The sequence below is a fragment of the Prenolepis imparis genome, unplaced genomic scaffold (assembly GCF_030444845.1).
Source record: "Prenolepis imparis isolate NDT839.2.m4 unplaced genomic scaffold, iyPreImpa1.0 SCAF_47, whole genome shotgun sequence".
Lineage (NCBI taxonomy): Eukaryota > Metazoa > Arthropoda > Insecta > Hymenoptera > Formicidae > Prenolepis > Prenolepis imparis.
In genome coordinates, this window is record NW_028141205.1 from 156,275 (window position 1) to 177,739 (window position 21,465).

Here is a 21,465-nt window from a genome sequence, read left to right on the forward strand (position 1 = left end):
AAAATTTTACTTCCCTTTGTTTTATTTGTAGTATAAATTGTAGAATCTGAGAATTTTTAGATAAATAGTCCGATATACTATATAAGATATAAACATATCATATATATACTAGATGCTAGATGATATTATGTGGCAATAATTTACCTGCTCCCGAAAGTCTTTATCCGAATTATCGTTGGACAATTTATAAAGAATTGCTACTGTCTCGTTCGCCTGAAATTATATTCATACAAAATTGTAGCCTGTAAACTGAAAATTTTAGATAAAAAAATAAGATCAAATAATTTAATGAAAATTGCTAATGTCAATATCAATGTTAATGGCTAATTTTCATTACTATCAAATTTTTAAAATCCATTATTGCTATTAATAATTAAATTTATTGTTTTAATGATTAATAATTACTTTAGTGATTCATAATTTTACTTTGTTCTGTTATACCTTATCGCAAATTATTTGACAGATATGATTTAATGCAAGAAGTTTTGCAGTATATACAACGGCCCAGATAGGTAACTAATCTATCTAGAAAATTTTGAAAAGTATCTACATTATTGACTTTATATGTCATGTAAATCTCGCAACACAATTCCACAAAAAATGTGAAATAAGATGCCATCCGCAATGTCATTTGTATACTGAATACTTCGTTTAATTCGCGTGATATAAAGCATAATTCCAAGTGAACGTGCCAGTAATTAAATCATAAATTGTTATAATCAAATTAAACAACAAATGTGTTTGAACTAAAGATATTTTCAATGTAAAAATATAATTGATTCCTTAATTATAAGATATCATAGTTTTAATTTAAAATTTTAATTAAAATGTTAAATTAAAATGTAAAGTTATATTGTGTATTTTGCAATTTTTACATTCCAAATTTTGCAATCCACATGTATTGTCTACATTTTTTTTGTTCTTCTGTACTTTGCAGAATACCTAAAATTAATTTATTCTGTCTTCTAGTGCACAATGCGTTATCTTTAAGTAGATCATGAATGTGCTCGTTGATTTGATGAAATCTGGAGCTTATGTACCTGAATTTAATGAAAAATTAAATTAAAAGATTTGTTATCTACAATTTTCAACTAAAATCCAGACATATAATATTTACGTATATAGAATTTTGTTCCTTTTCTCTCTTTTTTTCTTTCTTCGTTAATTGTTTATTATCTTATATATATATATAATATTTATATAGACTAATAATTTTATTGTATTCTTTTAACAGACTAATAATTTTATAAATATTGTACTTTTTAAACTAACAATGCAAATTAACAAAATCTTATTTTAGATTATATGAAAGAGAAATCTCAAAGAGTTAAAAGAAATCTAAAAGATATGACAAAATTAAATATATTTAGGCTTTTAAAAATTTTTTAAATATTTTTATTATATATATATTGTTTATAAAGAAACTTTACAAAGCTATAATATACATATACATATATACTAACCTCAAGATAGCTCCCCAAATTAAACCATTGAGGGCATTTACGTGGAACATATGATTCGTTATAAATGGTATACAAATATGATTGATGCTGATATACTGATAGTTTATCGATAAACTATCGCATGAATTCATAAAAAGAGTTAATAAAATCCATCTTATTGTCATTCTAATTGTCCATTTATATAGGCGTCGGTATTCCTTTGACGTTCCGAGCATTTCCAGTGTATCATCCAGGACAGAAAGTTTACATAAATACATTTTCAATTTCTTAAAGAATAATATAATTTGATCAATTTAAAATATAGAAATCAATATAAATACAGATAATATTTTTTTCTAATTATTTTATCCATGATAATAATACAACTATTGAAACTGATTTATTAAAAACATTACTTGAACATAAATTTGATATTTGTCTGTTTGTTAAAAGATTGAAATTATTACTTTCAATAAAAAGTACTCTAATATGATAAGATTTAAGCGTAATAATTTGAGTAATATAATTCATAATTGTTACCTTATAACGAAACAAGCTGAACATTGACACAGTCGCGCAAAAGATTATTACTACAGTAGTCCAGGATATGTGTAGTCTACTAGTGTAGACTAACAATAAGTAATAGAAGAGGTACACATACAAGCTCCATGTGATTAAAAAATACAGACAAGTAAGGTATAGTCTGGGTTGTCCAAGAGGATATTCGAAAAAGCTCAAGCCGTAGAATGATCCAACAATCAATAGTGGTGACAGCGCTGCTTGAATCGTCTCCGTCATGATTTTCGAAAATCATAAACTTAAATTATATTTTATTATGCGAGATACTTTGTGATGATATCCGCCAAAATTTGAAAAATGTTTTTACTTTCTTTCTGCGTATCCTGCAGGAAACTTTACAAGAATTATACTGCGAAATATGTTGAAACTATTATTCGACCGAAGAATATCGACCGGTAAAATAAACAGATGGATAATCTAAATTTAATGAGACTTTTTCCGCGCAAAATTATAATGTACATACTATTATTATCTACATAGCTATTTTATAAGATAAACGTAAACGGTCATAAATAACAATTCTTGCAACATTTTCTCTCGCTATTCATATCTCTTGCATCACAAATAAGCCGTAATACATTGTTGATATGCTCATAAAATAGGATGCCATTTTGAAAGTTATTTCCATTCCAAACATCGAATTCAACTCACGAGTCATGCGATATAATTCTAAACGAAGATATTACCTATTATCTTCTAGAAGATATAAGCCTAAATAAATAAACCAGACTATTAATAAATATAAAATACTTAAGTAAACAATCCACTGAATTCTTGAATTTGATTGTTTTATATGATAGACGCTTAAACCATAATAAAGCCTATAATAAAACCCATAATAAAGCACGTAAACAATGTAAGATCTGTTGGAGAGTCACCATGCCATCACTTGCGTGATTAATGTAACACTGACTGTATGTCCAAACTTATTTATTGGATGTATCGCAATTTGCAATGTGATAATGGATTTTTGCGATATATGACATATATATATATATATATATAGTATATATATATATAGTATATATATGTATGTATTCCTTAGCACTTACATATATTAAAATGATCGATTCACTTTGAGCAATGGAAATGATATGCTGCTAAGTTATTTTTTATTTTTTTAAAAGAGAGAGAGAGAGAGAGAGAGAGAGAGAGAGAGAGAGAGAGAGAGAGAGAGAGAGAGAGAGAGAGAGAGAGAGAGAGAGAGAAAGAAAAAAGAGAACAAGGAATATCAAAAATATATAATTAGTTTTTAGAGTTTATGGAATGGGATAGATTTTCATGTTATATAATATAAAATGTAAAGTATAAAATAATTGTAATATAAATTAATAATACTTTTTTAAATTTATTTATCGCACAATATTATTAATGCAAAGCACAAGAATGAAAACTTTCACTTATTGTCATTTCAAGATATAAAAATATTTTATTATCTTCACATATTTTTGTGAAAAAAACTTGACAATAAACTAATTTTGATATCGTCTTCTGTAAAAGCAAATTGTTCCATACTTAAAGAAGAGGTATTTTCATTTGTATCATAATAATCACATACATTAAAACCGTCGTACAAAGCTGAAAGAAAATGTATTTTAATTAAGTTCTGCTGCATTCTGCTTGCAAAAATAACAATTTATTTAAATGTACACCTATATAAATTAGAAATTTAAAAAAACAAAAGAAAGCATTTTGTGATGAAAAGATACTAATACTAATAGAATGTTGTAAAAACAACATTATATCAATTTGTAGAATTATAATTTATGATTTAATTATATGTTTTAATACATGATATAAAAATTAAGTAGTGAAAGAAAATCTGTAAAAAAGTAAACCTTTCGAAGGAAGCCATTGCCAAAGTAGAAGAGACCCATTCCAGTAAACTTTACCGGATGTTGTATTGTTTGCAAAATAAACTGATAAATCTGTAGATAAATAACTGTTATTCTAGTTTTATCTCTCTCTTATTTATTTTATTTATTTTTTTGCTGTTTTTTATTTAATTAATTTTTTCTTGCTAAAACATTGCTTACCTCCTGATAAACGTCAGCATATTGAATAATATTTGTTAGTTGATGGAATAATTTATCAATCTTTTTAGCCTAAAATTTCGAGTTCAATATTGGAATATACATCTGAATATTAATGTAATATCTATTTTATCGAGATTTGCATAGTTTTACCTTAATCCTGACACATTCGCAAATATAATTTAATATCCAAATTTTCACTATAAATACCAAAGTCCAGCAGCTTATAATAAACCAGTCATTAAATGACATTGCCTCCCGATAGTGTATTAGCAATATATTTACAGCAAAACACATAATTGTTATGCTTGCAAAATTAGACGCTATTTCAAAAGTCATTTGCGTTCCGAATATTAAGTTCAACTCGCGAGCAATGCGACATAATTCTAAATGAAGATGCCTATCAAGAAATTTCATTATACAAATAAGCGTAAAAATTGTTTTTATGTATTATAAAAACTTATAAAAAATTAATTTTTCCTGTTTATTATTGATTATTTTAATTTACTTAGAATTTATATTTTATTATAAAATTAACATTAGATCGATAATATACCAAAATATAGCGTGCTTTGATTTACATTAAAATCCACAATATACGCTTGTAATCATTGGGGTAGATGACATATCGATGAAGAGCGACCACAGGCTTTCTCCATGTATATTTCGGCACATGCTTCACCAATAGATATCGCATATGCTCGTTTACTTTGTCAAATCTAGTACTAATATACCTGTGAAATATAATGTTTTATTAGTTTTTGACTATATGAAAAAATTTGCGATATGCATTTAGATAAAAATCTTTTAATAATTATAATCTAATTTGTAGATCGCACATGAATACATATAAATACTAACCATAAATACTAACCATAAGAAAAAGATAAATAATAAGTCGGTTAGTACAATAATATGAAAACAATGATTTAATATACAAGGTATAAATAATGCCCAAGCAACTTGTTCTGTTTTGAACAGACCCAGCGTCTCGTAAAAATTTAAACTAAAACTGGACACAATCCATCCAATTAGTACTCGTTTCGAATATATATGCATCTTTTGATATTCCTTTGGAGTGCCCAACTGTTCTAAAGTATCATCTACAGCAGCAAGCCTTTTCACACATATCCTAAGTTTCTAAAACAATTTGGATTATTTAAGCGATATTTTAAAATGTATCCATAAATATATCATGTTTTTATCATGCAAAACATAATTATATACAACTATTTAAAAAAATTATTGCTTGGAAAGTAATGCTTTGAAAGAAATTTCTAGTGAATTACTGTATTAAAGATTTGAAAGTTATCAAGTTTTTAATTAATATTGATATAAATATATATGTAATTTAATAATTTTACATAATAAATATGTATACTAATAATGTGTTTTTGTACCTTTTCATAATAAAAATTCATAATCGCGGATACAATTGTGGTAAAAATATTAAACAGGATAGAGATCCAATCAATCTTGCATGGACGTAATGTCTCCCATTTAAAAAGAGACATCGTGAAATAATAAAGATAAGCATAAGAGAACCAAACGCTCAGAGAATATAAGATACTTAAGCATGTAATCCATGGTATCCTTGATGTTGGTTCTTCTATAGGACAGGAATTCAATCCCAAAATAAAGCACGTAACAAAAAAAGGACGCAAGACTTGTTGTATAGTGGTTACCATGATATCATCGAATACTGCAAACTAACATTGACTGTCTATTTTATACTCATTTGTTGGACGCATCGCGATTATAATGAATCGTAACAATAATAATGAATCGTAACAATAATAATGGATCTTCGTAATTGTAATATATGTTTTCTGCAGTACTTACGAGTATTAAAACTATCGATTTTCTTTTATGAACTAAGGAATTAATTTATCTTTAAATTTTACATATGTTGCAAAACTTTGTAATAATGTTTTTAATTTATTTTTTGCATATTTTCTTATACGAAGCAAACATTGATAGTCAATACTGATTGTCAAAATTACTCTATGTGATTTTGCTACAATGTGATTTTTGTTTGTTTTATTATAATATAATGTGTGTAAAAGAAGATTAGCAAATATCGAATTATTTAAGTAATAATGACGCTTTCTTTATATATTAATATATGCATGCAGTTTAATAATATAAAGAGCAATTAATAAACCACAAAACCATTTTTTCTCATAAAATTATATTAACGCATGCATATAGGCATCGGCAAGAACTTATGCACCGACCTAATACATATACATATATATACATCTATAAATTTTTACTAGTTAGATTGGAATAGATTGATGTTACGTATGTTGTTCATTTAACTATTGGCCGTATAAAGTTAATTGATACAATTTGAATTTTATTATACCAATATAGTCAACATTCCTTTATATGTATATGACACAAATGCAACCATCCTTGATACATCAAAATGACGCGAACTCATTGAATTAATTTAGTTAAATAAAAATTGATTTACAAAAGTCTTATTATATTATTAAATAATTTTAAATATTTAATAAAGTAAATAAGATCTTTTTGCAAATTGATGAAAAATCACATAAAACTCAATTCAAGTGTTATATATATATGTATGTATGTAAGTATGTATCAAAATAGTTAAAAATTAACAGGAAATCTTATTAATATTAATAATTATTAATCTTAAAAATAGCAATAGAAACACAAACATAATACAGTCAAATTTTAATATTTTGTCTTAATTTAGTTTAATTTTTGACTATATTATACATCTATTTATAAACAAAATAAAATTTTCAAGCTTTATACATCCTTTCTCATTGCATCATACTTTATAGTTTTTTGTATAGTTTTATTTTATTATACAGTATGTAATATTATTATATTACACGTTTTAGTTATTCAAATAAACTGCACTATTACTTGTAATAACATTTAATTGTTTTTTAATGAAGCGAAAAAAATCTCTTACCTGCGTGAAAAGGTTGTCTGGAACGGTATGATTCTTTGTCAAAATCGCGATAGCTGCTTTCACCAGCATTAAACTTTTCAATAAAACGTATAATCTCAACTTAAACATAATAATTTCGGTGAATGTTGGCGTTCAATTTTTAATCACCAGTATTGATTATTTCTTATTCTATGGATGATTCAGATTTGATCTAATCGACTCGATACTTTATTATGTGCTCGATGAATTTTTTAAAATCTAGTTTGCGAATCGCGTTATTGTCTTCCAATACATTTTGATATATCTTTTTATGATTAATCACAATATTCTAGTAAATAGTAACTTTTATAATTATTCGATGGGAACCAATAACAAAAATAAATACGAAGCGACACGTATTCACTTGATTGTATCCAAGATAATTATTTATCTTTGTTGTAATTTCTTTTAATATTTCGTGAATAGATAATCAATAAAAATATAATCATACAATTTATATAAGTAATCCGAAAATTATAAAATTATAAATTTTCTGTCACTTTCACCGCTATTCAAGCATAAAATATTATCCACGTTGATATTTGCTATATTTTTTGTTTCACTAAAATATAAAAAATTATGATTACTTCTTTTATGCATATTGTATACTACGCATGTTATTAGGATCCACTATATGTGCATATTGTTGTGTGACGTTTATATGACAGTATTTGAATCAAATGATGCGGAACGTTGTCTTTTTTCGTGGCAATCACAATCGTAACTGACTTCGCAGATTAGACTGATCGTGCTTTATTTGCTGCGCTCTGTATGATTCATTTCGCTCTGCCTGATCGATGATACTCACAATCAATGTTATTTCCAACAGTTACTTTTTCTAAGACACAGAAAGAAGTTTCTTTTAGAATTTATCTACTTTAGAATTTACCCCAGAAAAACATTTAGTAATCGTGAGACAATATGGTATAAAAAAATTTAAAAAATATGTTTGATTAATTTTACTATACTTTTAGTAAAATTAATCAAACATAAATTATATTTTATTGTAATAAATATTGTTATTTTTTATTGTGATAAATAAACGTCAACTGATTTACGCAATTTAATTTTTTTAATAAAGAAATCTTCTACTTAAATATAAAGTTTAGATCCGAACACAGTGAAATGGCTTTCTGGAAGCTGACCGGAACTGCAATATATTTTGGATTCTTTCAGAGAAGTACGTGACAGTCCATTAATATTAATACTTTTAGTTATATATTATACGTGCATGCCATGCCATTATAAGATAAATTGGAATCGTTTTTCATAGTCATTTGAATCTTTCCTGAGGTAACACATAATCATTTTCTAATAAAGCATTGACTAGCCCTTACATAATTAAAAAGCGCTCGTGATTTTAATATGTATACTGAATTAATATGACAATAATTAAAACTTGAATATCCAAAAAATTAAATCTTTATATATATTCGGTAAATTCTTTAAAGTTAATCTACGAATTGCAAGTTATTATCTTTCATTTTTAAATATTTCCTTTTGTAACAGATCACAATACAATTTTTTACTACTTTTTAAATGTACCGTTTTTTTTGGCCGAGTGTATCTTTTGACAGAAATCAGCTGATTCAAGCATTAATTTGCTAATTAAATTGAAATTAATAATTTACAGAAATCAATTGATAACTGTCAAAGAAATATTAATCGAGTTTAAAATATTATAACATATTATTTACAACATTTCTATTTTAGTTTTTTTATAACAGATTGTTATTTTAAAATTTAATTAGCAAATTAACGCTTTAATCAGCTGATTTGAACGCTTCCAACAACTTATTTGAATATTATACCGTATGTCAAAATAATCTGGAATTCACAGAAATTTCAAATCAGACAAGTCGCAATACGGAATTTATAAGACAAAATTAATAATTAGATCACATAGAGACAAAATACAAATAGAAAAAACAAAATAAACAGCTAGTGTTACTTTCATAGTTATAGCAATCGAGCAATATAGCATGAATGATTTTCTACAAATTCAACGATTTCTATTTTAAAATTGAAACATTATATTTTTAAAATACTAATTTTTTTAAATCTTTGTTTGTATAATTAAGTATCTAAAAAATCCGTTTTCATATTGACAAGAAAATATCGATGATTACCAAATTAAAAACGACTTTTTTGTGAGATAATTTTTGTCTGAAATTATAATTAATTATTTAGCAATACGAAGTTTTGCATCAAAATAAATTATCTTAGGAGCAGAGGCATATTCAGGATTTTATTTCGGGAAACTGGAACTTTGTAGACGAGCAATTACATAAAAATAAAAATTTATATTTAACAATGAATTTCAACTTATTGGATAATGTATGAAATAAGTACATTATTTTACATTTTTTCTATCTTTTTCTGAATTTTTATTCTACTGTAATGTGAGAAGAATTAAAAATTTTGTTTTAATGATACGGAATCAGTAATGCAAAATTCAACTTTTTACAAGTAAAGTAAAATCCATGTGGCTTTCATATGAGAAACAGAATTTAATTACCTTTTTACGCAGTACAAAAGTTTTATAGTAAAAACACATCTATTTAAACATCGTATTCATATTTTGAAACACAATACTTTTTTAAAAAAGATTTTTTTTTTCTTCAACATAAAACATTTTTTTCACAATTCTATTAATGTACATAAATAGAGATGTTTATACAATGAATTTTTAGAAATTGTGCACTTGTACATAATTATTTAATTTCTTAAAAAAAAATTATAGCTTTTTTTTAATTTAATCAGTATCATTTAGTTCTTAAAGCCCTAAACAATTTTAATTTTGAAATTTAATGTGTGTTTGTAGTTAAATTAGTAACTCACACAATTTGATTTATTTTTTTATTTTATATTATCTTGATTTTTTCCTATTTTCTATAATTATCTTATTAAAACGCGCATAGTAAATAATATACCTAATTATAAATAAAAAATAATTTCAAGGTGTGAATTTTATTTTTCTTTATCTTCTTGTAATTTACCTTCCTCTTTAGAAAAAATAAAAGAAAATCACTAATGGTAATTAATATACATATACATATTTTATTCATTTATACATTCTTATTTTACTTTATTTATCTTTCTCCATGATTAAAAAATTGTAATGTGAAAAAGGAGTTAATATTACTGCACAATGTCATACATATATTTAAGAAGTTGTAGAAAATTTTTTTAGAAAATACGAAATAAACATATATGTAAAATTATATATTTTGGCATGTTGAAATTATAATTACATTAAAGTTCGTTATTAAAATTTTCGTTATTTTACAAGAAAAATAAACACCATTAATATATAATATTATAAAGATATTAATAATAAAATACTAATTTTGTAAACATTAATATAAAATAGTATTGCTAATATTAATATTAACTATTACGTTGAATGTACTAAGTAAATATTAATAATAAATCAAATATTAATGTTTATATCCTATATGTATATTAAATTTTCTATCTTATATTTATATTATTTAATTTCATATCTTATATTTATATTATATTATTTAACATATCTTTATATTAATATTTAATAGAGTATTATAAATATAATTAATATACATAATATCATATACACATACATATACATATATGTGTATAATAAGCATTACGTAAATATTATTAATGTTTATATAAACAATAAAACTGAATAATATATAAAAACTAATTTAACATTAAATACATTTAAACACATTTACAATATAATACAATATAATTAGAAATAATCAAGAAAATAATTGAAATCAAGTGCTCACTTAAGAAACAGGTAATTTATAAATAAATAATAAATATATAAAACATTAAAATATGTAAAAAATTATTTTAAATATTTATGATATAATATTGGACATTTAATAAAAATGAGTGTTTTACTGTATTTATATTATATACGTATTGAGCTTCTCGATTTTCTGATTCGAACAAACGGTGAAAAAATTGCATCTGATCGTCCATTTCATGAGAACGTGTTATTAACTTGTAGTGAATACTATATTTTAAATATGGGGGTCTTATATTTTTTCCCGCAAATTCACGTATCTAAAATTAATATTATTTTAATTTTTATTGTTTTATCAATCAAAATTTTGTAATTAATTATCACGAAAAACGAGTTTATTAAATAATTAGCATAAATTATATTGATATACAACATATCTCCGAAAGAAACAGAAAAATACGTACATCATTTACAATATATGATATGTAATACATTGTGATAAAAAATAAGTAATTATAACGAAAATTTCATAATAAAAAAGGTATAAAATTTACCTCGCCAAATAATTGTTTACCAGTATACGCATTATTAATAAGCATATTTAATACCACTTCTATACTGATTTGACTATAAAAAAATTATATATATAGATATATATTTAATTCATATACATATACATATATATGTCATATATGTATGTACATATTTTCATCAGACATAAATCGAAAGATATATCATTCTCAAAAGTTCATAGCATTGTGCTCTCCAGAACATTTGTTTACATTAAAATATATTTATAAGATGTTTTTAAATACCGGAAAAATAAAATTTTTATGATTATAAAGAAAATGATAATAAAAACGTTTAATGTTGAAATATAAACATTGTTAAAAGTGTCAGTGATAATAAACGCATTCATGGAAAAAGAAGTTGAATAAAGATAGAGCCACTTTTACTTAAAGAAATTAACTGAGTAATCTGAAACTAATACGTAAACCAAATTATTAGAATATAAATTATAATTATTAGACGAATTATTAGACTAAGCTAATCCAACAAAAGAGTCAGGCTTTCCATGACTTATTTGCTAAGAGAAACAGATATATGTAAATTTTTATTAACCTTTATTAACCCATTCTCGCGTCCTTCTTTATTTCCTGTTTGACATACAAAATATTTTTGATATGCATGAAGAATTTTGATCAGATATATAAAAACAAATTTTTAAAAAATGTGATTTGTATAGAATTTAGTACATTACACATTTTATAGTAATTTCACCTATCTCTAAATGCCATTTATAACTAAAATCAAAAGTAGTTATCTATTTGAACACTGGTATAACTACTTGTTTTTTTCTTATTTTTCAGTGTTAGTAAACAAAATATATGTTAAAGTTTAAAATTTTTTTTATGCAAATATGTATACAGACGTATAATACAGACATATTTTCAAATATCTCAAATAGATGTGCAAAAATTTGTTTAGCTTTAATATACACATGTTCAAATAATTAATTAATTGTGCCAACTAGATAATATTTATATTGGATGCAATTCTGCGTCACTTCTTAGATCTATAATATTGTTCAGACAAAGTTTAAAATTTGGTCTGGCATTTGCTACACCCCAGCAACGCTGCATCAACTGATATAATGAGGATGGACAATCGAGAGGCATCTGCAACTTGCCTCCCTCGCGTACGTAACTTATCACTTCGAGATTAGATTTTGTTGTAGAGTAAGGTTGCTCACCCAATGATGTAATCTCCCACATTAGTACTCCGAATGACCAAACATCGCTCTGAGAAGTAAATATTCCGTTCGCTAGGGATTCCGGTGCCATCCAGCGAACAGGAAGCAGACCTTCACCTTCCTAAAATAAAATTTTAACAAAGATAAATATCTTATTCTAATTATCCATTTTTGCAATAAGTATTTTTAAGCAAGAAACTAATATTTTGCATTATACATTTTGTTTACTAATATTTTGCATTATACATTATATACATATATATTGGAGAAATATATACAAAAATATATGCATAGTCTTCATTTTTCTTAAATTCTATATATATATATATATATATATATATATATATTTTATTAAAGATATATATAATATTATAAAAAGCTATTACAATAGAAAAACACTTTCAAAAAGTTTCATCTTTTTTTATTAATTATATCTACCTTGCGGTAATAGTCATTTCTGTAAATATCTCTAGCAAGTCCGAAATCACCGATTTTGACAATACGATTCTCACGATCTCTCGCAGACACTAAACAATTTCGGCACGCGAGATCTCTATGCACAAAGCGCAGCTCTTCTAAATAGCAACAGCCTCGCGCAACATCTTCGCACATAGCGAGCAAGTCTTGTAGACGCAAAGCGTGTAAATCAGAAGGTTGTAATATTCGACACTCTCTGAAATATTTTAGCAGATCAGTTTCCATTAATTCCAACACGAGTAATGGAGAATCCTCGTCTAAGCAGACAGCTAGTAATCTTAACACATGTTCGTGTCTAAAGTGACTCATAAGCTTAGCTTCTTGCAAGAATTTCTTTTTTTCTTCGACAGAAGCACACTTTTCTAACATTTTTATGGCAACGGATGTCTCTGATCCCGGTTCTTCTAAATCCTTGACATTCCCTTGGTACACCTGCGAAATATTGAAAATTAATGTAACTTTTATTAAATAAGAAAAGATAATTTAATTTTATATAACATTATACATATATATTTTAATTTATTTTCAATAATTCAACGATAAAAAATAAAGTGCATATGTATGTCTCATGAAAATTAGTGTATTACTATTTCTTTTAAAAAGTTGATTTATATATCCGAAAAAATTGTATTCTCATCTTAAGTATATGCCACTTATCTTTATAATATCTTCCAATAAAATAAGCTAAAAAGATCCTCTTAATTTAGGAGAGAAAATCTCTAAAGAGATATTCTTTACATGCAAGAATATATACTTGATGAGATGTCTTTTTATCCGTGTATTATTAAAATTATTAATCGATATAACAAAAAACAGTCTTACAAATGGACATTTGTTACTTATTACATGTATATTTAAATGTTACACATATAATTGAATATATGTTTTATGTGTTTGACATAGTTAAATACACATTTTTGCTTATTATGTTATTATTTTTAATATTAATTGTAAACTTATAAATTTATTATAAATTTAAATAATTGTATTTTATTAATTTTTATTTTAAATTTATTATTAATTTATTATATTTATTTATTGCGGCGCTGAAGTTGCAAAAGAAATTGAAAATATATTCTCAATTTAAAAAATGGAAATATTCTTATCTATTAAGAGGACTTATTAATGCATTTCAAGAAAACAATTTTTTCGGTGTAAGATTGACTAAGAAATGTGTATTTCTCATTTCTATATCTAAACATTAATGACTTAAAATATGACGTTACGAAAAATTTACCAATCCGAATGCGCCGCTGCCAAGGAGTTTCGTTAGTGTGATTTGCTCACGTCTGATTTTAGTCAGCATAAATTTATTTGGATTATATTGCAACGCAGGACTGTATAACGCATTATGCTGAACGTTTCCGATAAGTACCTCATGTAGAATCCTAGTCAAAACTTGCTCGTTATCTTCTTTGCGTTGTCGGTATACTGTTATATAAAGTTATAATATATTTAAATAATATTATGCATTGCAAATTTTAAATTTTGCTCTTTAAACAAATAAGTTAATATGTAAGATGTGATTTGCCAGTCGAATTTTTAAAACAAGGTTAAGAATATTTATTGACCAACACTGGCTAAGACTAATTCTTATATTATAAGACTTTATTTTGGGAACAATCTCAATTCGAGATTTATTTCCCGAATCCCCCCTAAACCCCTTAAAGAATTATAGGTTAGAAAAATATAGATCCGAAAGTCGCTGAATCGGGAACCCGAGACCTTTCGCTTGCCGGGCGACTGCTCTCACCAACTGATTGTTGATTGGAATTGTTTATCACGGCAGAGAAAAGTATAGAATCGAAGGGTCTGAATAGCTCAGTTGGTGAGAGTAGTCGCCCGGCAAGCGAAAGGTCTCGGGTTCGTTTCCCGATTCAGCGACTTTCGGATCTATATTTTTCTCGCCTATAATTCTGAAAGGGGTTTAGGGGGGATTCGGGAAATAAATCTCGAATTGAGATTATTCTCAAAATAAAGTCTTATAATATAAGAATTAGTCTTAGCCAGTGTTGGTCAATAAATATTCTTAACCTTGTTTTAAATAAGTTAATGTTTTTTGAAAAATCTCTCCACTTATTACATTAATCATAATTTGTAATTTAAAAAATGTGTATCAAATATACTTACAACAATAAATAAAGTAGGAGATGCAGATTACAATAACGATAGCAGCAAGGCTTAACATTAATGTTAGATTATATTGCGTAGCTCGAATTATCGAATCGTCACCTTTGTTACATAAAAATATAGTATTAATTTTTTTGTTTTATTTGAATATTTCTACTTATAATTTTATCATTAAAAATATTTTATTCTTAAAATTATGTAATTCATTTATATGTATGTAAAATAAACAGATCATATTAAAATATCTACATATTATCATATTTGCTTACCAAGTGTTTCAAAAATAAATCTTTCATCAGATGGCCATGTAAAGTTCTCGTATTCAGGATATGTCAGTATTAAACGAAACTTGTATAAAGTTGCCGGTAGCAAGCTTTTTATATAATACGTTACTGTCTTATTATTCGTCTCAAAATTATCTGCGATTTGCCACTTTTGCATCACATCATTTTTGTATTCCAGTACGTAATGGATCGTCAAATTAACGCTAGGCATCCACGAAATATTCATATTGTTTATGTTAACTCCGCACAAAGTTATATTGTTCGGTTCCGAGTACGTGTACACGGTTTTGGTCAAACTGTCATTAAAGAGATTGGTGAAGTTGGCTGGATACACACGTAAATATACAAAGTATTTCTGTTCTGGCAGCAACGATTGGATTATAGTAAAAAATTTGTTGTCTACTTTATTATTAATAGATGGCTTTTCTATCGGTTGCGTGCTGTTCACCGAGTTAATTGTTTCTCAATATACTCTATAAGTTACTGTCGCACAATTCAGTTTCGTGGGTAGCATCCAATAAACTGCCGCTATAGTCGGCGTCAGAACCTGAACGTTCACATTTTCTGGTGCATTGAGTTTGCTTTCGTTAGTTCTTAGTATGACTTCCGATCGGAATTGCAGGTCCATCGATAATTGATCAGAGTAAAAATTGCTCACAGCTAGCTTCAGCTTGTATTTTGTAAACGGTGTTAAATTCTGAATTTCATAATGCCGCTCGTATGTCTGCATATAGAATTCATCGAACTTGTTATTAAGGTTATTATACAAACAGCTTACGTAGATGATATATTTAATAGTAGGTATGTTGTTTTTGCATTTGTGCTTGCGATTTGGTTTTGTAAAGTTCAAAACAATACTGTGCGCTGTTATTTTTACTATTGTAATATTATAATTCTTTTCATCAGGCGTAAGGCATTCCGTCCGAGGATATGGTTGTAAGGAGGATGATTTACCAAACGATATTAGAGGATTAAAGTAATCCGTGCTGTTTATTATTTGCACGTGTTTAGATGCGTTTTTTTCACTGTCGACAAGTGCATACTTCTTTTTTAAAATATAAAGATAAAAATCTGATGTATTTGCATAAGGTCCACTTAAATAAATGTTTGTTTTATCATTAATAAAATGTGACACAAAGTTTGCGCCCATTTCAGCAATTGAAATCGAATTGCATTTATTTGTTTTAATGTTCTCCACAATTAATTCAAGGTTTTTTCTCCAGAATATTAGCGGCTCCTCTGTATTTGTGATGTCAAGCTTAATTTGATAAAAAGTTTTAAAAAATGGTGTTTTGTATGGACTACAGGTCATATCGGTTCTTAAAAAAGATTGCACATTTCTTCCGTCAAGATCCGATTTCATTATTACATACTGTATATATGACTCTGCATCTAACCCTTCTATCCAATATAAAAATCTGGAAAATATATATATTATTATATATGTGTATTATAAAACATAATTTTAAACGTGAAGTTAAAAAAATAATAAGCTTAAGTCCTTACAATTTTATGATAAATAATGATTTTATGATTCTTTATATCTTTATTACAAAATCATATTATATTATTGCAAAATTAGAAAATAATATAAATTCTTAAGTGAAAGACACAAAAGTGTTTATTTTTTCAAGTGAATAAAAGTTAACGTACCCCACAGACGGTTGTACAGTAAAATAAAAATAATTTTCTCTGCTCAAAATTTTATCATATTTGATTGTGCCATTTTGCCACATTGTTAAGTCCAGCTTTATAATGGATTTCCCTGAGACGTCATATTCCATCCAATATAGATTTCTTCCTATCCAATCGATGCACAGAGTGTGTGTATTTTTTTTTAAACTAGTTATTTTCGTAATATTATTTTTATTCATATCCCCTATCATTAACTCTCGTAGTATATAATCATGCTCATCCAATTGGATCCAATAAATTTTATGTTCTGCTACAGAATAAACCACTTCTATTGCATTAACATTGCTATTAAGGGTAAAGAGATTGACGTATGTTCTTGAATCCAGATCCCATATTGCAATAGTATTATTCACTGCAATCAATAATTGAGGTATCGGATTTTCGTGCGTCGTTGATACGTTCATTAAATCTGTATAAGGACCAGCACCAGCTTTAGTATGCGCTCGTACTCGATAATAGTACGTTGTATTAGGTTTTAGATTATATTCTGTGCACTCCATTGTAGTTAAAATAGTTTTGTCGTCAAAGATTTGAATCTTTTTTAGGTTCTCGATGAACCAACATTGCACTGTATATCCTTGTATCACTTTATTTTCAAGTGTAGGTTGATTCCACCTGTTAGATAAAATTTAGCCTTTTCATATTTAATAAATTTTTAACAGTATCAATATTTTTATATTTCTATGTTAAATTTTAGAGAAAAAAAGGATATAGACTAAAAACTTAGATTCTTCACCTGAATGTCACAGAAATGTTGATTTTTTCATTTAGAAATCCATTGAACTCTACGAATGTTCTTGGCTCGCTCGGAATTTTTCCTAGAGATTTTAAGATGGTACATATTTATATGTATGTTGAAGTTGATTATCTCGGTAAATTAAAAAAAAAAAATAATAATTTAACGTGCAACGAAAATAAAGAAAGAAGAAAAAAAATTAATGATATAAAACAAACAAGAAAAATAATGAAATTGATAGTGTTATTTAAATTTTGCTTTATTTTACATACAGAGTCTACATTGTTTCTCTCTTTTCGACAGAATGCATTTTATATTATCCTTGTTATTAGAAAATGGTTTAATATTTTTTTTTTTATAATTTTTACTCTCTCTTGAATTTACATTTTGCTTACAACTTGTAAATTTTTTGTAAATTTTTTATTAACGTTTTATATATTCATTGCATCTTACCAATAGATTCTGGGTTCATGGACATATTTGCAAATGTAACTTCATCTACTTCATTGACTTCACTTCTTATAGTCACGCTTTCAGAATAATTCTGATCCGGCTGGAGATTTTGTAAAATGAGATAATTGTTGTTTTCGGGCATTGGAATATCCTTAATAAAATATAACATATAAAAAAAATAAGTTAGACAGCTAGGCCAGAAATTCCACGGTATCATTAATGATAAATAAAATAGTATATATAAAAATATATATAAATAAGATTACCATAAAAAATAACATCGTATGTCAAAATAAATAAAATAAGCATAAAATTTGTTGTTTTGTAATAATTTTAGCTTGATATTTTATAATTCCATTTCTCATTTATAATGCGTTAAATATTATGTAATTTTATTTCTAAAATATTTATTCTTATTATTTTTCATTATATTTTCTTGCGAAATATCAAACATGATTCTTGTATTAAAAAGAAACTCACGCAGAATAGGCAGAATAAGGATTATTTAATAAGAATTCATAATTGTTTCTTTTTTAATAAATGTTATATGAAAATGTTACTCTCTTCGATTCTTGAAGCGATTTTGCTGATAGTTAAAGTTCATGATTTAGTTTTTTTGCGATTGTTAGTTAACTTTTTAAAATAAGTGAATTTATTTTGTAATAATCCGTATGTTTTAATTAAAATTTCGATATAATAACGTTTGTATTTCAAGAATAAAAATGTTTAAAATATTTTCATTTATGTGCATGTGTGTGATTATAGAAATTATATTAATTTTTGTACTTAAAATCTTGTCGAAATTCTTTTTGATTATGGTTTTATCTTTTAACCCAAACAAATTCTGGAAAACCTGATACCAAAAACTTTCGATTGACTTTACCACGATATATAAGAATATATATGGCTATATAAATATGGCTATATAAATGGATATACTATGAATATTATATACATACATCAATAAATTTAAACACGGGTAGCTGGTTATTGCTATTACGTATATTGTCCATTTAACTATTGGCCCTATAAAGTTAACTGATACAATTTGAATTTTATTATACCAATATAGTCGACATTTTTTTATATGTATATAGGACAAATGCAACTATCCTTGATACATCAAAATGACGCTGTCACTTTGAATTAATTTAGTTAAATAAGAATTAATTTACAAGTCTTATTATATCATTAAATAATTATAATTATTTAATAAGGTAAATTAGTTTTTATTACAAATTGATGAAAAATCACATGAAACTCAATTCAAGTGTCATATATATATATATATATATATATATATATATGTTTATGTGTGTGTGTATGTATGAATGTATGTATCAAAATAGTGAAAAATTAACAGAACATCTCATTAATATTAATAATTATTATTCTTAAAAATAGGAATAGAAACACAAACATAATACAGTCAAATTTTAATATTTCGTCATAATTAAGTTTAACTATATTATACATCCATTTAAAAACAAAATAAAATTTTCAAGCTTTATTTATCCTTTCTCATTGCATTATACTTTTTAGTTTTATGTATAGTTTTATTTTATTATACATTTTGTAGTAATATATTATATTACACATGAGTTTGAGTTACTCAAATAAACTGCACAATTACTTGTAATAACATTTAATTGTTTTTTAATAGGGCAAAAAAAATTTCTTACTTGCGTAAAAAGATTGTCCGGGACGGTATGATTCTTTGTCAAAATCGCAATAGCTGCTTTCACCAGCATTAAACATTTCAATAAAACACATAATCTCATCTTAAAGATAATAATTACTTCCTTCGGTGAATGTTGGCGCTCAATTTTTAGTCACCAGTATTGATTTTCTTTTTATTCTATGGATGATTCAGATTTGATCTAATCGACTCGATACTTTATTATGAATCGATGAATTCTTTAGAATCTAGTTTCCGAACCGCGTTACTGTCTTCCAATATTACATTTTAATATATCTTTTTATAATCAATCACAATATATATATCTTAGATCATATGAAGGAATTTTTAGTAAATAGTAATTTTTATAATTTTTCGATGGGAACCAATAACAGCACGAAGCAACACGTATTCACTTGATTGTATCGAAGATAATAATATATTTTTGTTGTAATTTCTTTTAATATTTCGTAAAAAGATAATCAATAAAAAGATAATGGAACAATTTATAAGCAATCCAAAAATTATAGAATTTTAGATTTTCTATCACTTTCACCGCTATTCAAGCATAAAAATATTATCCACATTGAGATATTTGTCATTTCTTGTTTCACTAAAAATATAAAAAATTATGATTACTTTTTCTATGCATATTGTATACTGTATACTATGCATGTTTTTAGAATCCACTATTTGTGCATATTGATGTGTGATGTTTATATGACAGTATATTATTTGAATCAAATAACGCGCAACATTGTCTTTTCTCGTGGCAATCGCAATCATAACTGACTCCGCAGACTAGACCGATCTGATCATGCTTTATTTGCTGCCCTCTGTTTATGATTCATTTCTCTCTGCTTGATCGATGATACTCACAATCAGTGTTTCTTCCAACAGTTACTTATTCCAACAGTTTTCACGAATAATTATATTCTATATATATATATATATATATATATATATATATACATATATATATATATCCTATATGAGGCTCATTTTTATAGTAGGGTCCGGTTTGAAATAAAAAAAAGATCTTAACATATAAAAATAATTTATTATAATCAAAAACTTCTACAAACTTACTTTATTGCAATAAATTTTGTGTTCTGTTATCGAACAAGCGAATTCAAACATCGTATTAAAATAATGATTAAAGAGATTAACGTAGGTTCTTAAATGCAGATCCCATTTGAATACTTTTATGCAATACAATCAATAATTAAGGTATTGGATTTTCGTGCGTCGTTGATACGTTCATTAAATCCGTATAAACGTCTTAAATAGCTGATTTCTGTCAAAAAAATATTAATGAAACGGTAATTTGTTAGTTAAATTTTGAAATAATAATATATTAAAAATATTAAGAAAGTAAAATATGTTGTAAAATAATAATATATATTCTTTTTCATTTGATCGCTTTTCTACTTGAAAGTTTTGAAAATTGCGAAATTTAATTACGCTTATATTATTGTTTTTGATACAATCGAAT

The 21,465-nt window shown here is 25.7% G+C and overlaps 2 protein-coding genes across 4 annotated transcripts; both read right to left on the reverse strand.

Annotated features, from left to right (window-relative positions):
• Positions 1-8: 8 nt before the first annotated feature.
• On the reverse strand, positions 9-7,816 carry LOC145947144 (uncharacterized). 3 transcript variants are annotated; one of them, XM_083056923.1, is made up of 9 exons: positions 7,613-7,816; positions 7,008-7,106; positions 5,455-5,763; positions 4,929-5,194; positions 4,636-4,788; positions 4,208-4,454; positions 4,058-4,126; positions 3,860-3,949; positions 9-213 (listed from the first exon to the last, which is right to left on the reverse strand). In XM_083056923.1, the coding sequence occupies exons 2-9, from the start codon at positions 7,074-7,076 to the stop codon at positions 109-111; spliced, it is 1,308 nt and encodes a 435-aa protein (XP_082913049.1). In that variant the 5' UTR covers positions 7,077-7,106; positions 7,613-7,816; the 3' UTR covers positions 9-108. The 3 variants fall into 3 exon arrangements, with proteins under 3 accessions (XP_082913049.1, XP_082913048.1, XP_082913050.1); XM_083056922.1 differs by having other exon boundaries at positions 13-213; positions 7,008-7,816; XM_083056924.1 differs by lacking the exon at positions 9-213 and adding an exon at positions 3,507-3,599 and having other exon boundaries at positions 7,008-7,816.
• Positions 7,817-12,210: 4,394 nt separating this feature from the next.
• LOC145947135 (uncharacterized) lies at positions 12,211-20,456 on the reverse strand. The gene is made up of 9 exons (XM_083056912.1): positions 19,975-20,456; positions 18,293-18,443; positions 17,840-17,921; positions 17,062-17,718; positions 15,972-16,826; positions 15,128-15,213; positions 14,232-14,425; positions 12,956-13,426; positions 12,211-12,638 (listed from the first exon to the last, which is right to left on the reverse strand). The coding sequence occupies exons 1-9, from the start codon at positions 20,071-20,073 to the stop codon at positions 12,306-12,308; spliced, it is 2,928 nt and encodes a 975-aa protein (XP_082913038.1). The 5' UTR covers positions 20,074-20,456; the 3' UTR covers positions 12,211-12,305.
• Between the last annotated feature and the right edge of the window lie 1,009 nt (positions 20,457-21,465).

Bases quoted from the DNA above. Each gene is read 5' to 3' on its own strand.
- LOC145947135 (XM_083056912.1), bottom strand. From the start codon at position 20,073: ATGAGATTATGTGTTTTATTGAAATGTTTAATGCTGGTGAAAGCAGCT. The intron at 15,214-15,971 runs AAATGTGAACGT...TGACGATTCGAT, and splicing joins AGCAAACTCAATGCACCAGA to AATTCGAGCTACGCAATATA. The intron at 13,427-14,231 runs GTAAATTTTTCG...AATATTTCGCAG, and splicing joins GCAGCGGCGCATTCGGATTG to GTGTACCAAGGGAATGTCAA.
- LOC145947144 (XM_083056922.1), bottom strand. From the start codon at position 7,115: ATGTTTAAGTTGAGATTATACGTTTTATTGAAAAGTTTAATGCTGGTG. The intron at 5,195-5,454 runs GTACAAAAACAC...AAATTGTTTTAG, and splicing joins TGAATTTTTATTATGAAAAG to AAACTTAGGATATGTGTGAA. The intron at 4,455-4,635 runs GTAAATCAAAGC...ATTTCTTGATAG, and splicing joins CGTATATTGTGGATTTTAAT to GCATCTTCATTTAGAATTAT.